The sequence below is a fragment of the Vigna umbellata genome, chromosome 6 (assembly GCF_029865625.1).
Source record: "Vigna umbellata cultivar VRB3 chromosome 6, Vumbellata_1.0, whole genome shotgun sequence".
Lineage (NCBI taxonomy): Eukaryota > Viridiplantae > Streptophyta > Magnoliopsida > Fabales > Fabaceae > Vigna > Vigna umbellata.
Genome location: NC_142170.1, coordinates 32,767,826 through 32,783,139, shown reverse-complemented (window position 1 = coordinate 32,783,139; position 15,314 = coordinate 32,767,826). Strand labels below are relative to the sequence as shown.

Sequence of the window (15,314 nt, the reverse complement as noted above, 5' to 3'; positions counted from 1 at the left end):
TTTTGTTTATTTGTTCACCACAGGGATCAATATTTCCTACAAAACTTGAGTTTTCAAAGGTTTCAAAAAGCTTTCTAAATTAAATGGAATTCTTCCGGAAAGATATTAATTTTGCTAAGAAATCAAGTTGAGAAAGAGAAGAAGGAATTCTCCCATACAAATGATTTCTGGACAAGTCAAGAGATTCAAGTGAGCTTAAATTTTCAATCTCAGACGGAATTTCTCTACTCGAATTGTTTCTTGATAAATTTAAAGAAACCCTCCCAACCCATACACAACCTCTTCTGGTATTTCATGTGTCGAGAGATCAATAATCTTAAGGTTCAATTGGGGATCTATGAGCAGTTGTTCCACACCTTTCCACACACATGTTATGTCAAGCCTTTAGTCAAAATTCACCGAGCGAATGTAGATTTTTATAATAGTAGCATTGTACCAATATATAAGGTCCTGAGTTTCTGTTGATCTTTTTTAGACATGATATTAAAATTCTTTAAGCATGATTGGAATTGCTTTTGATAATTTATTCCTGGAGTTTTTCAAGAATTAAATATGCCTTAAATAACAAAGTTGAATTGGAAAATTTTGAAAGAAGTGATTTGTAACAACCCAAAATATATAGTAAAAATTATATAAATAGTAGTCAACATCATAATATGATAGAACAATTTAAAGACTTGCAGATAAGGAGTTAATCTTATACTCATCCAAAATGACTATGAAATTTAAAACTTTATCTACAAAAGAGTATTTCAAAAAGATAACAGGCAACTAAAAGATAGAATCTAAATACTATACAGCAGCGTCATCACCCTCCAGTGCCTGCTCCAGAGGAACCTCATCCACCTCTGCTCACATCCAAATGGATGATCATTGCAAAAGGAAAACATCACACATACAACATACAAACACAAGAGTAAGGGTGAGCTAGGTAAACAAAGATCATATAATTATAATAACATAAGACATGTAGAGCTCAATCAAACACATCATACTGATCACACATCCTAACATGTTAACTTCTAAACTTGACTCATCCGAACATAAAATAATTGTCGAGCTATGGCGGGTTATGCACTCGTGGTGGCCTCTACTACTTTGCAAAGCCATTGCGAAAGGGTTTCACCCTGTCACCCTCACGAGGTTAGTCTGTTCCGGGCCTTGAGACATACTAGAACCCCTCAAGACTAAGACCTCCTGCTACTCCTCACCACATGGTTCAATCTTCTCTACTTGAGAATGAAAGACCATTGGAGTTTCAGGAAAACCCCTAAGACTGAGCTCCCTATAATTACTCTAAACAACCTGGAATCTCACCAAGAGATTCTATACTGATCTTACAATCATCCCCTTGAATCACATACTTTTACTTGTAATTTCAATCATAATCATACATATTTATAGACTACCATACACCTTAAACACACTTCACCAGATATATCAACATTTAATATAATTCCATCCCATTAAATAACCAGAAGAGAGAAATATGTTCACCATCATTCGCTTTGCGCACCCAATTCGCAAGGCAAAACCAGGAGTCACTCGCATAGCGATTTGTCTCGCTATGCGAATTAACTCGCAGAGGTACCAGACCTCAACCTCTCGCATACCAGACCCTAAACAGAGACCAACTCTCCCAAACCACTCGCTATGCTGACCTTTTCGCTATTCGAATAAAATTAGAATTAACCTCAGACCACTAGCAGGCGCATAACGCCTTGATTCGCCATGCGAATCACTGGACAGAGAGCAACCCACTCCAACCATTCGCACAACGCCCAATTCGCTATTCGAATAAACTAAACAGAGAGCAACCTCTCATGTCATCCGCACAGCGCACCAACTCATTGTGCGAATGCCCTTGGCAGAGAGCACCTCGTCATAGCGACTAGCTATGCAAAACTATTCGCACAACGAGTCTGCATAATCTGTAGAACGAAATTCTGCAGATTTATGCAACTCAACCACAACATACCAATTCTAACTATTTTCTTCAACTTCTAACACTCCTAGATTGTATTATACACCTAATTAGACTTGTCTAAGTGATTCTAAACATGCCTACCACTAATCTAAAGTGATTATGACCCAATTCCCATTCTAAAACACTCAATTTCACCAGTTAAGGACCCAAATCAAAATCTAATACTTTGCACATGTTTCTGACCATTTAAAAGACTCCTACAAGTCACAAATGACTTACCTATAATGCTTAAAGAGATCAAAAGAGTCACTGACCTCTAATTCCCAAATTCACCATCTCACTTCCTCTAGAATACCATAAAACACTTCCAATTTCCTAACTTTCTATCCAGCAGCTACTACAATAGAATACAAACCTCTAACTTACTCAATTACAGATTTACCTCACATCTAAACCAGCCCCCGAATCACATTTCACAGTTTCATCATTTGACATTCAAAGCATACATAATTCACTTACACCAAAAACTACATTTCAGCTCAAACAACAACTATATGCAGAAATCAATACACACGCCTATCAAGCCATCAATTCAATTAGAAATCTAAGTCCCTTTACCTCAGAGATTCACAGTCCAATTCTTCGGATTACCTCTACAGTACCTTACACCGCAAGGAAACTCAACAGGACCCTACAAATCACCAATTGGTGATCAAGAACAGCTCTTAGAGCTAGAATTGGACAGAGAATGAACAAGAGAACACACAAAACACATGCAACCAGCAGAGATTGCATGGTTTAGGTTCAAGACAGCGGAGAAAAGAGAAGAACAACTTACCCACTAGAATCGAGAAATTGATCGGTCAATTACGAAGCCTTCAACGTCGTGAATGTTTGGGCACCTCCTGATCATCAATCCGACAGCTCAGTGAGAAGAAATTCTTGAGAGAAGGCAGAGAAAGAGTAGAGAACGGAGGTTTTAGAGAGATGAAGTGATTTAGATGATGAACTGAGCTTTAGTAAAGTATATATATATATATATATATATATATATATATATATATATATATATATATATATATATTATACGATTATTTTAAAACTAAAAAGCTCGTCTTATTATTTTAATCCACTTATCTACTCTATAACTCTATTTTCCAGGTTCTTACATGATTCCCTTGCCTGTTCAAGATTCTCCATTGCTGCAGTTAAATTATTCTTTCGTAAGACCAATGCTTCTAAGTTAACAAGGTTTCCCATGGAGATGGGACTATTCTCAGACAACTTATTGTTGCTGAAATCAAGAAATAGTAATTTGTCTAAAGATTGTCAATAATAAAGAATTTCTCCCTTTATTTGATAGTTTGATAATTTTTGCCCAATTTGGAGTAATGATCTGGTTACATAAGAAAGAATAGAAATTTGAAAATTTATTTCCATATATATAGTATGAGCCTTGAAGCTTGTAGGAAAAATGACGGAAGTGCACCCTCAAATTATTTGAATTTAGAATTATATATAACTGAGTGAATGGAGAGAAGTTGGACAAGGCCTTGCTAAACATTTTTCCTAATGGGGTGATAGTTGATTTCTATACGCTTTGTTCTTTCTTTATATGCTTTGTTCTTTCGTGGAAGACTTGGTTGGTAGTGATTTTGGTTGCAAAGATGTCGTCGTAGAAGATGGTAGGAGGTTGTGAAAATGGGAAATGCATATCATGGATTAGATTATTTAGCCATTGAATTTCATAAATAGTTTGAACGAGAGTGCAATACTCAACTTCGGAGGAGCTATGTTGAGACAATGGTTTTCTTTTTGAATTTGTACGTGATTGGTATGTCACCCAACTAAACAATGTATACAGTGGTGGACTTGCGAGAGTCCGTGCAACCAGCCCTCTCAGAATCATGTAAGCCTTCAAATTGATGCCGCTGGTGGCTTTTAGAACAATACCTTGACTGGGAGTTTGTTCAAGCGAGGAACGATATAAGTGATGTCGCGAGCATGTGTTGGTGAAGTAGATGAGCCTCCTATCAATCTTCGAAAAATAGCAAAATAGCAGGATCATCAATTGGATCACCTTAGAGAAAACTTTGGTGAAAAAATTCATTGAAAAGGTCCAAAGCATAATTGTGCTGGATAAATGGATACATTCAGTGCTTCGTGCTATCTCAAAACCCGAAAAGTAAGACAAGTTAGCTATGGTCTGTGTATGATTCTCCTCAAGAACAACACTCTCTTCTTTCATAGCACCAATGTTCATGTTGTAAAGCTTCCATATAGTCCTTTGGATCAACAACGTTGTCTATAGAAGAAATTAAAGTTTTATACGAGGATATAATCTATCAAATGGTTATGTTATAAGAAGATATTTAAAAATCTTTTAGATATGCAGGGGTTTTTTTTATTCTAGTGGATCGTCTAAGAGAACGAAATTTATTCTCTGTATGTTCCTCATCATCAATAAGAGATAAATGGCTAGAAGAAGTATTTTCATCACGAGATTGGTCAATATCATAAAAGAGTTGATTACTTATTCGTCTTCTTAAAGTTCTTCTTGAAATGGCAGCCTTTTTTTCTTCCTTCTTTCTAAATTTTAGTAAAATACATTTATTTTCTTCTTTTCCCCTTTTTTTCTTCTTTAAACTTAAAGTAAAATGTACAGATTGTTGTTATTTCTTCCTTTACCTATTCTTCTCCTCCTTCATTTTTTATCATTTTTTTTCATCTTCATCCTTTTTATTTTTTTATTTTTTTCATTGACACTGTTATGTCTTTCTTCTTTCCTTTCTTCTCTCATTTATTAATGTAGTGTAAATGTTAGTCATGGTTTCATTTTATGTTTGACTCTATGTTGATAAGGTTTGAATTTAAATTATATGTAGATGGAGATTTTTTCGTGAGATTTAAATGAATGGTATGTGATTAAGATTCAATGTCACTTATATTCACAACAAGAAATTGCCTTATTATTGATGAAATTTACCAATGAAAAAAATAGTCTGTAAAACAGATTTGATCGACAATTTTAAATATTTTAATACTCACAAATATTTTTGTCAATTTTTAATACAGATTAATATTTGCCTTCATAATTTATTTGCCAATAAATTTTATTGGTAAAATATGTTGATAATTAGTTTTTTTATTAATAATAAATATTTATATGGGTAATGAATCTATCAATAATAAAATTGGAAATCAAAGTTTTCACTTTTGAATGTGATCATTTTGTTATAAAATCCAGAAATAATTAATTTTTTTAAACTTTATATCGGTGTTGAATTTATATAGTTTAAAATTTTAAAATGACTTTTGGAAGTTCTATGAAAAATGTGTTCTTTTGGGAGCAAAAGGTTTTGATTCTAAATATTTCTTTATTGTTATGTTACCTTTAAAGTAACAGGTACTAATTTACATAAATTAGTTTAGGTTGATATATAATTGAAATATGTTAAACATGTATAGTTGAATTGGTATTTATATGTATTTGAAGTACTGGATTTTGTGGATGACGTGATTCACGCTTTTTATGCTAGTTTTGATCTAATTTGAGTGTTGAATAATAATAATTAGCTTGAGTTATTACTTATGATTGTTTCAGGATACATGTTTATGATCAGGAATAATTATTGTTTTCGTTGTAGTTATTTATTTGATTAGTGTCAGAACCAGTAAAATCCACGCACGTATCGCTTCGTGGAATTCACGTGTCAAGAGGGAGGTTCGACACTCAGATGACGGACGCCAGGTGTCAAACGAAGTGGATCCGAAAATCAGTTAGTGGAAAACAGGTGTGGACTGAAGAGGGGACGTTCGTTCTGACGTGTGGAGCAAAACTTGAATTTTCAGAAAAATCTACCCCACTCTCTGCATGCACCCTCTTTTCAGACTTCTGAAGAATCCCATTCTCTCCTCCTTCTCTCTACATCCTCTTCATCTTCTCTCTGAGAAAACACTCACTTTCTCTCCTCCGATCACTATTCCGGCACCGTAGAAGCACTTTCGGCTTCAAGAGCTTCCAGATAAACCGTTCGGTTTGTGAAGCTGGGCTGGTAAGTCTTTCTCTTAGCTCTGTCGTTCGTTTTCCTAAACATGCAAACCCAGTTCTGGGTTCGTGTGTTGATCACCATTCTTAAAATGAGTAGTTCTGAATAGTGTTGGGTTGTCACTTGGTGTAGTTTGAATTGTCGAGCATTGACGGTAGAAGAACCTGTAGTGGCGAAATTGTATTTCTGCGTCTGGGAACGTTCGGTCACGCTCAGAGATAAGGGAAGCTTATTTAATTTAATTTGTATGCAGTTGAAATGTTTGAACGTTCGTTTAGTTGATTGAATGATTTTGATGCATGATGACTAATGTGATTGGGTTGAATGAATGTTCGTTGAGTTACTGAATTAAAGTGAAGTATGATTATTGTGATAATTGACTATATGATATATGACGGTTGCCACGTCTAATATATGAAATATATGAAACTTATATGATATGGATTGTATGAAGTATATGAAAGTTGATTATGATATAAATGTATAAAGTTATGAAACTATATGTTAAGAAATGAGTTTGAAAATAAATGAGTCTGGTATGAAATTTCTCATATAAAAGTGTACGTTCATTACTGAACAGTCATTGACCGTTCCGTTTTCCTGGTGAACCTAGTTGAAACAGGATTCTTTCATTTGGAGAGAATCCTAGTTGAGGACGAGCGTCCTCGGGTGGTAATACTATGCTTGAGCGTTCGGCCAAGCACAGTTGTATCTGGGTATTCTATGATAAACTCAATTTATATATATATATATATATATATATATATATATATATACATAATGGTATATTTCCGTTGTTCGTACACTACTTTGATAGTATCTTATTATATTTATCAAGCCTTTTATTATAAGTTTAGTAGTGCTCGGTCTTACACCTAGCGCTCGTATTGAGTAGTGCTCGGTCTTACACCTAGCGCTCGTACTGAGTAGTGCTCGGTCTTACACCAAGCGCTCGTACTGAGTAGTGCTCGGTCTTACACCAAGCGCTCGTACTCGTTTCTTGTATAATCTATCTTGATGAAAATAGTGTTCGTCTAACTTCGATAGAATTTTCTTCTCTATCGTGCTCGGTCATTTACTGGCATTCGGATTTCTTGATGTAAAATCAAATAAATTAAATATCCATAAGTGTTCGGTTTCTTCATGAGAATTCTTCTAAGTATTATTATTGGAATATCTTGAAGTGTCTGTATCGATTGGTTCCAGCATAGAGTCGTAGCCTTTGGCGAGGTCTTTTCAGCGTTCGGTCAGAGTTATCAAGAGTCAGTTCCTATAATTGATTCACTTTGTAATGAACGTTCGGTTCATTCGTTCCTTGCTATATCTATTACACTCGGTTTCTCTCTCAAACCGACAATAAACCTCTCGGTCTTACTCTATTATGGAACTAGAGACCTCTCTGTCTCGTTCCAAGCGTTCGTCCTCGTTCTGAGTGAGGATAGAACGTTCGGTATTTGGTGTCTTTATAAACCTTTGAACAAAGATGAAATTTAACTTGTTGGCAATAAAGATGAATTTGAGAAACATGATAATGAAAGATGGAATTGAGAATGATTATGAATGAAATAAGAAGAGAATGTGATATGAATGAAATGATGTGAAGTTGAACGAGCGTTCCAGGGAGGAACGACTCATGGATGAATGTTGGAATTTGTAAAGTATGACTGTGGGAAGCTAATGCTGGCTGTTCATCCTAATGTTTCGTGGGTACTCGTCCTCACGTAGAGGAGGGTAGGTCATGTGTGGAAACGGCAAGAGGTCCCGTCCTTAGGGGTACTTTGGATGAATAGGACTAACCTCGGGTGGCAGCTGATGAGAGTATTCCAGTTACTACATCACCCGGGTGCACGAACGCCTGTAGCTACGCAGATTTCATACAGTCTGGACAGTCAGTCTAGTGATAGGCTTTGTATGATACGTACGTTGAAATTTATTTGGTGTTGGATTATTTGAAATGTATGTTTATGCATGAATTAAATTACATAAGCTTACCCTGCGTTTCCTGTCGTGTCTGGTTTTGTACGTCCGTCCTTGTCATTGCAATGATCATCCGTGTGGATGTGAGCAAAAGGAGACAAGCGGCTGGAAGAAGAAAATTTGGAAGAAGTTGAAGCAAAGATAGAACAATAGAACGTTCGGTCCTTTGTCTAGTTAATGAGGTGGTCGTTCGATCACCTTCCCTTTCGTTAAGAATGACCGTTCGGTATTTTTTATTTTGTAAACCGTTTGGTCAGGTTTACTTATCTTGTACGGCTTAAATTTGTAATCCTTTTTGTAAGGCCGTTCGGCCATGAGCGTACGCTCGACTCTAGTGTAAGATTGATTCTGGATTATTATTAATGTGATTATTCTAATATATATAGTTTATTGCTGTATTTTTGGGATGTTACAACTAGCAAAACTTTTTAAGTTTTATATTGAAAGAAAATAGGACATATAGTTCATAAATTTGGATGAATCAGTATAAAGTATAAAATTGTGTTGTGTTATTTTTTATTATTTGTTGTGAAAAAGGTCTTAGGATTCTACGCAAACCCCCCTCCCTTTTTCAGATTTTTTCCATGTTTTTACATTACATTATTTTTTCTTATTTTTCTTAATTATGTAATAGAAATTATCAGAAACAATTCTTTTTTTCCTAATTCTGTATGAGGTGCTTATCCTTTGATTATTATAACTTTCATTCGGCATCTTCGTAATAGAATCTTTATTTCTAACAAATTTCTAAAAGCATTCCACCAAGTATATGTAGTTGGTGAAATAGCTCAAACTCGGTGTTGAAGTTGTAGAACACGTGAATTCTATCAATTGGTGCAAGGAAAACGTGAGCGATGTCTAATAGTTTGTGATACGCTAATTTAATCAATTAGGAGCGCTGCATTCAGATCACTGGCTCCAGGCAAGTGAATTGAAAAATTGTTTTTTTATTGTACTAAAAATATGTCAGTAGTTGTTGTATTGAATCAACTATTTCTCCTTCTTTTCATTGTATTGAACTCCTATTAAATATGATGTGTTTCCTTCATACACAAAACATTCTTCATGACATTTCAAACTATAACTTATTAAGTTTCTATATACACGAAAATCATCAATTGTATAAACTAATATCACAAACATATAAAGGAAATCCATCAAAAGCTCCTATCCACTTATCTGACAACAATCTTAAATCTTCAATCAAACAAACTGATGTGAGCGTTCATATCTTAGTTTATTTATTTCATGATAATTATATGAAATAATGATCTGTAAATTGTTAATGAAAAACAAAATCTACATTAAAATTGATTTGATTTAATTTAATTCTAAGAGTATATATATATATATATATATATATATATATATATTAATTCATTCATGCATTGATGAGTATTATGTTTGGTCGGCAACAACAAATATATAAAACAAAAAATAGCACATAATGTATTGATCAATGTGGACATGGATGTTATTGTTTTCTCATTTTTCTAGCTTACTTTGCAAGGTAGAAAACTATGAAGATGAATGAAAACTACACTTAGTTCACATGATGTGTATATTATTTCAAAGCATGAGTTGGGTGGAATTAGAACTTTAAGATATGTGACTGGATGAATGGGTTATAATGAGTTAAAACTTTAAAACCTACGTTTGAAGAAATTAACCACGCTCATAATGATAGAGTTATTATGGTCGTTCGTCCTTATCTGTTTGTTGTCGATCGTTATTTTGGTCGTTCGTCCTCATATGTTTGTTGCCGCTCGTCTTCGTGCCTGTCGTCCATCCTGCTCGACAGGAACGCTCGTCTTTGTTCCTGTCGCTCACATTGCTCGACAGGAACGCTCGCATCATGCCTGTCGTCCATCCTGCTCGACAGGAACGTTCGTCCTTGTTCCTGTCGTTCACATTGCTCGACAGGAACGATCGTCATCGTGCCTGTCGTTCACACTGCTCGACAGGAACGCTCGCTTCGTGCCTGTCGTGTCGCCCACATTGCTCGACAGGAACGCTCGCCTTTTGCTCTGACGTTCGTTTTCGTCTCGTTCGTTTCTGTTTGTCTTCTTATTACCGATCGTTCCCTTTTTAGGACGTTCGGTCTAGGAAGTCTCTTTTGTTTTCTTTTCTTTCTGTATATATTTCTTTTCCTTGTTGTTTTTTGTCTATAATTTTTCATAATACAATTCTTTCCGCTCTGCTCTCTGGTTCTTCCTTTCTCTTTTCTCTGTTCACTTACATGGTATCAGTAGACAATTTTTTTTCTCATGGCTTTCTCCAATTCTACCACCGATTATCTTTGCAATCCTGCTAATCCTCTGTTTCTGCATCCCGGTGAGAATCCCGCTCTTCTTCTTGTTACTCCTCCTCTTTCTGACAATAACTATCAACAATGGCGCCATGATATGCTCGTTGCTCTGGAAACCAAGAATAAAGAAAAATTCGTTCTTGGCACTATTCCTTGTCCTCCTGCTGATGATATTCTTCACGAAGCCTGGAAACGTTGTAACAAGATGGTGATTTCCTGGCTGACACGATCCATGACGCTTCCTATTAAACAATCTGTTATGTGGATGGAATCTGCCTATGACATTTGGATTGATCTTCTTCAACGTTTTTCTCATGGTGATAAGTTTCGTATTGCTGATCTTCAAGAAGCCATTCATTCTTGCAAACAAGGTGAGTCCACTGTATCTCAGTATTATACTCGCCTTCAAATAATTTGGAAAGAGCTTTCTCTATATCAGACCATTCTTGTATGTACCTGCCCTTCTCCTTGCAATTGTGGATTATTAATCAAGATTCAACAAGACCGCAATGATGATTCTGTAATCAAGTTTCTCCGTGGGTTAAACGATGAATTCTCTTCTGTACGTTCCCAAATTATGCTAATGGAACCCATGCCGAATCTTCCCAAAACTTTTTCTTTGATCCTTCAACAAGAACGTGAATTTCATAATTCGTCCTCACAAAATCCGCAAGATTCTATGGCCAATTTCAATTCTTACGATCCTCAACACAAGCCTTATAAGACCGATCGTTCTGGTACTTTTTCTAGTCGTGGACGAGGATGCATCACTAAATTTGGTGGTCGTTCTAAATATTGTGATCATTGCAAAAGAACTAATCATACTTCTGATAATTGCTGGATCAAATATGGCCTTCCTCAAGGTTATAAACCTGTCATCAAACCTCATTTAGCTATCTCCAATTCTTCTGCCAACATGACCAATGGTGATTCACACACCTCCACTGATACTTCTAATGATGATTCTTCTGCTGATCAAACTCAACCTCAATACACTTTTTCTCAAGATCAGTATAACGTCATTCTTGGTTTATTGAAGCAATCTCAATCTCCTACTACTAGGGAGGCCAGTGTTAATCAATGTACTCCACAGTCATCAGGTTCTTTTTCTTCACTTAATCTTTCTCCTTGGATTATATATAGACAGTGGCGCTACTGATCATATATGTTCTTCTAATTTTCTTTTTCATTCTTTACATCCCATCACTCCCATTTCAATACGTTTACCAAATCACACTTTTGTTACTGCTGAATTTTCTGGCACTGTCATTTTAGGCAATTTAATTCTACATAATACTCTTTTTGTTCCCAATTTCTCTGTTCATCTTATTTCTATTTCTAAATTGTTACATTCAAATCATTTCTTTATTGTTTTTCATCAGAATAGCTGTCTCATTGTGCAGATGGATACTTACCAGACGATTGGAGTAGCTAAGAAATACAAGGGTCTTTTTTATCTTCTTAGTAATAATGTCACTGCTACTTCTGAATTGAATATTTCTCATTCAGCTCTTCATAACAGTACTAATGATTCTTGTAATTTGTGGCACATGAAACTTGGACATCCTTCAAATAAAGTTCTTCAAAGTTTAGCCTCTCAATATAGTGATATTTTCTTTCAATCTTTTGATGCTTGTGACGCCTGTGCTTTTGCTAAACAAAAACGTCTAAAATTTTCTGTTAGCAAAACCAAATCTGCTTGTTTCTTTCATCTAATTCATGTTGATATTTGGGGCCCCCTTTCTATTTCTTCTATTGATGGATACAAATATTTTTTAACTATTGTTGATGACTATAGCCGTTTTACATGGATTCTTCTTTTAAAACAAAAATCTGATGTTAAAAACTTACTTCCAAAATTTATTCTCTTAACTGAAAATCAGTTTTCCTGTAAGCTTAAAATTCTAAGGTCTGATAATGGCAAAGAATTTTTCCTTAATGACTTTTACTCTACTAAAGGTATTTTTCATGAAACCTCTTGTGTTGCTACTCCCCAACAAAATGGCATTGTTGAACGGAAGCATCAACATATTCTTAATGTTTGTCGTTCTCTCCTTTTTCAATCTAAAGTTCCTAACATTTTATGGTCTTATGCTATCAAACTTGCTATTCACATTATTAATAGACTTCCCACACCTTTTCTTTTCAATAAATCTCCTTATGAATTAGTTTATTCCATCAAACCTGATTTTTCAAATCTAAAAGTTTTTGGATGCTTATCATACTCTAGCTCTGTCATTGCAGGACGTACAAAACTTGATTCCCGAAGCATTAAATGTGTTTTTCTTGGATATAAATCTGGAACCAAAGGGTTTGTGCTGTATGACTTGTATTCTCATTCTATTATCATTTCTCGAAATGTCATTTTTCATGAAACTATTTTTCCCTATAAAAATTGTTCTACTTCCCCTTCCTCTCCTACAAATGATGATAATTCTGATGTTATTCTCTTTGATTTTCCTACTGTTCTACCTTTTTCCACTACTCCAAATCACTCACCTTGTAACATTTCTCATCCTACTGATAATATCCTTAATTCTACTGTTGAACAACGAATTTCTCTTAGAAATAAAACTCGACCTAAATATCTAGATCATTACTACTGTGGTATTACTTCTGCTATTTCATCAACTCATACTACCCCATATCCCATGCATTTGTTTCTTTCTTATAATAATTGTTCCTCTAACCACACTTCTTTTTGTCATAATATTTCTGCTCAAGTTGAACCTTCCTCTTTTAAAGAAGCTAGCAAGTTTGAATGTTGGCAACAGGCTATGAATTCTGAACTTGCTGCTCTTGAAAGAAATCACACATGGACTTTGGTTAATCTTCCTATTGGACAGAAACCTATCAGTTGTCGTTGGGTATATCGTATTAAACACAAACCGGATGGTTCTATAGATAGATATAAAGCTCGTCTAGTGGCAAGAGGCTTCACTCAAACTGAAGGATTGGATTACTATGAAACATTTTCACCTGTTGTTAAAATCACCACAGTTCGGCTCGTTCTTGCTCTTGCTGCCATCAATAAATGGTTTCTTCATCAATTGGATGTCGACAATGCTTTTCTCCATGGTGATTTATCTGAAGATATATACATGAGGCCTCCTCCCGGTCTCCGATCATCTACTCCCAATCTTGTCTGCAAACTTCAAAAGTCTCTTTATGGTTTAAAACAAGCAAGCAGGAACTGGAATCATAAACTCACATCTGAATTGGTTTCTCTTGGTTTTAAACAAAGCACTGCTGACCACTCTCTTTTTATCAAACACTCTCCTACTGCTATCACTGTTATTCTGGTATATGTTGATGATATACTTCTTTCTGGAAATAACCTGTCTGAAATCACCACTGTCAAAGATCACCTACACAACAAATTTCACATTAAAAATCTTGGAGATCTTAAATTTTTTCTGGGTTTTGAAATTGCTAGATCTCAAGCTGGGATATGTATTAATCAAAGAAAATATTGTCTTGAGTTAATCTCTGAAGCTGGTATGTTAGGTTGTAAACCTGCTTCTACTCCTGCTGATCCCTCTATCAAACTTCATGCTGATGAGGGCCCTCTTCTCACTGATCCTTATTCTTATCGGCGTCTTATTGGTCGTCTTCTTTATCTCACTCATACACGGCCCGACATTACTTTTGCTGTTCAACAACTTAGTCAGTTTATCTCCACTCCTCGCCAACCTCACATGCAACAAGCCATGAGAATTATTAGATACTTAAAGAATGCCCCTGGTTCTGGTCTATTATATGCTGCAAATAATTCTTTCCGCATTCACGCTTATTCTGACTCTGATTGGGCTACTTGTGCTACCACTAGAAGATCCATCTCTGGTTTTTGCGTTTTTCTTGGAACTGCTCTTATCTCCTGGAAATCAAAGAAACAAACCACCGTTTCCAAATCTTCTTCTGAAGCCGAATACAGGTCTTTGGCTTCCTTAACCTGTGAATTACAGTGGCTGCAATATCTTTTAAAAGATTTGCATATACCATGCCCGACACCTTATTCTGTTTACTGTGACAACAACTCTGCTATTCACATTGCCAAGAATCCTACTTTTCATGAACGAACTAAGCATATTGATATAGACTGTCATGTCACTCGACAAAAGCTTCAAGATGGTCTCATCAAACTCCTGCATGTTTCCTCTACCCATCAAGTTGCAGATGTTTTTACCAAATCTCTTTATCCTTCTCCTTTCAATATGGTCACTTCCAAGCTAAACATGCATAACATTCATGTTCATCTTGAGGGGGGATGATAGAGTTATTATGGTCGTTCGTCCTTATCTGTTTGTTGCCGATCGTTATTTTGGTCGTTCGTCCTCATATGTTTGTTGCCGCTCGTCTTCGTGCCTGTCGTCCATCCTGCTCGACAGGAACGCTCGTCTTTGTTCCTGTCGCTCACATTGCTCGACAGGAACGCTCGCATCATGCCTGTCGTCCATCCTGCTCGACAGGAACGTTCGTCCTTGTTCCTGTCGTTCACATTGCTCGACAAGAACGATCGTCATCGTGCCTGTCGTTCACACTGCTCGACAGGAACGCTCGCTTCGTGCCTATCGTCCAGGAACGCTCGCTTCGTGCCTGTCGTGTCGCCCACACTGCTCGACAGGAACGCTCGCCTTTTGCTCTGACGTTCGTTTCCGTCTCGTTCGTTTCTGTTTGTCTTCTTATTACCGATCGTTCCCTTTTTAGGACGTTCGGTCTAGGAAGTCTCTTTTGTTTTCTTTTCTTTCTGTATATATTTCTTTTCCTTGTTGTTTTTTGTCTGTAATTTTTCATAATACAATTCTTTCCGCTCTGCTCTCTGGTTCTTCCTTTCTCTTTTCTCTGTTCTCTTACACATAATGAAACTAGTTCAAAATATCTAAATATAATGACAGTTTTAGTCCGCTCTGAAATAGAAAATCAGTTCACAAATAACACAGAAAGAAAATAAAAGTATTCCTAAGAAAGCAACAACCTATTTATCGTACATGATGGTTGAAAAAGAGAAATGAAATTAGTCCGAAAATATCAATTCATTAATTTCCCTAATTGA

General features: G+C 35.8%; 1 protein-coding gene across 1 annotated transcript; it reads left to right on the top strand.

The window, feature by feature from the left end:
- Positions 1-10,220: 10,220 nt before the first annotated feature.
- On the top strand, positions 10,221-11,420 carry LOC148197268 (uncharacterized). The gene has a single exon (XM_088093653.1). It carries the CDS (start codon positions 10,221-10,223, stop codon positions 11,418-11,420), a length of 1,200 nt encoding a protein of 399 aa, XP_087949779.1.
- Positions 11,421-15,314: the final 3,894 nt, after the last annotated feature.

Coding starts and splice junctions, on each gene's coding strand:
- LOC148197268 (XM_088093653.1), top strand. CDS start 10,221: ATGGCTTTCTCCAATTCTACCACCGATTATCTTTGCAATCCTGCTAAT.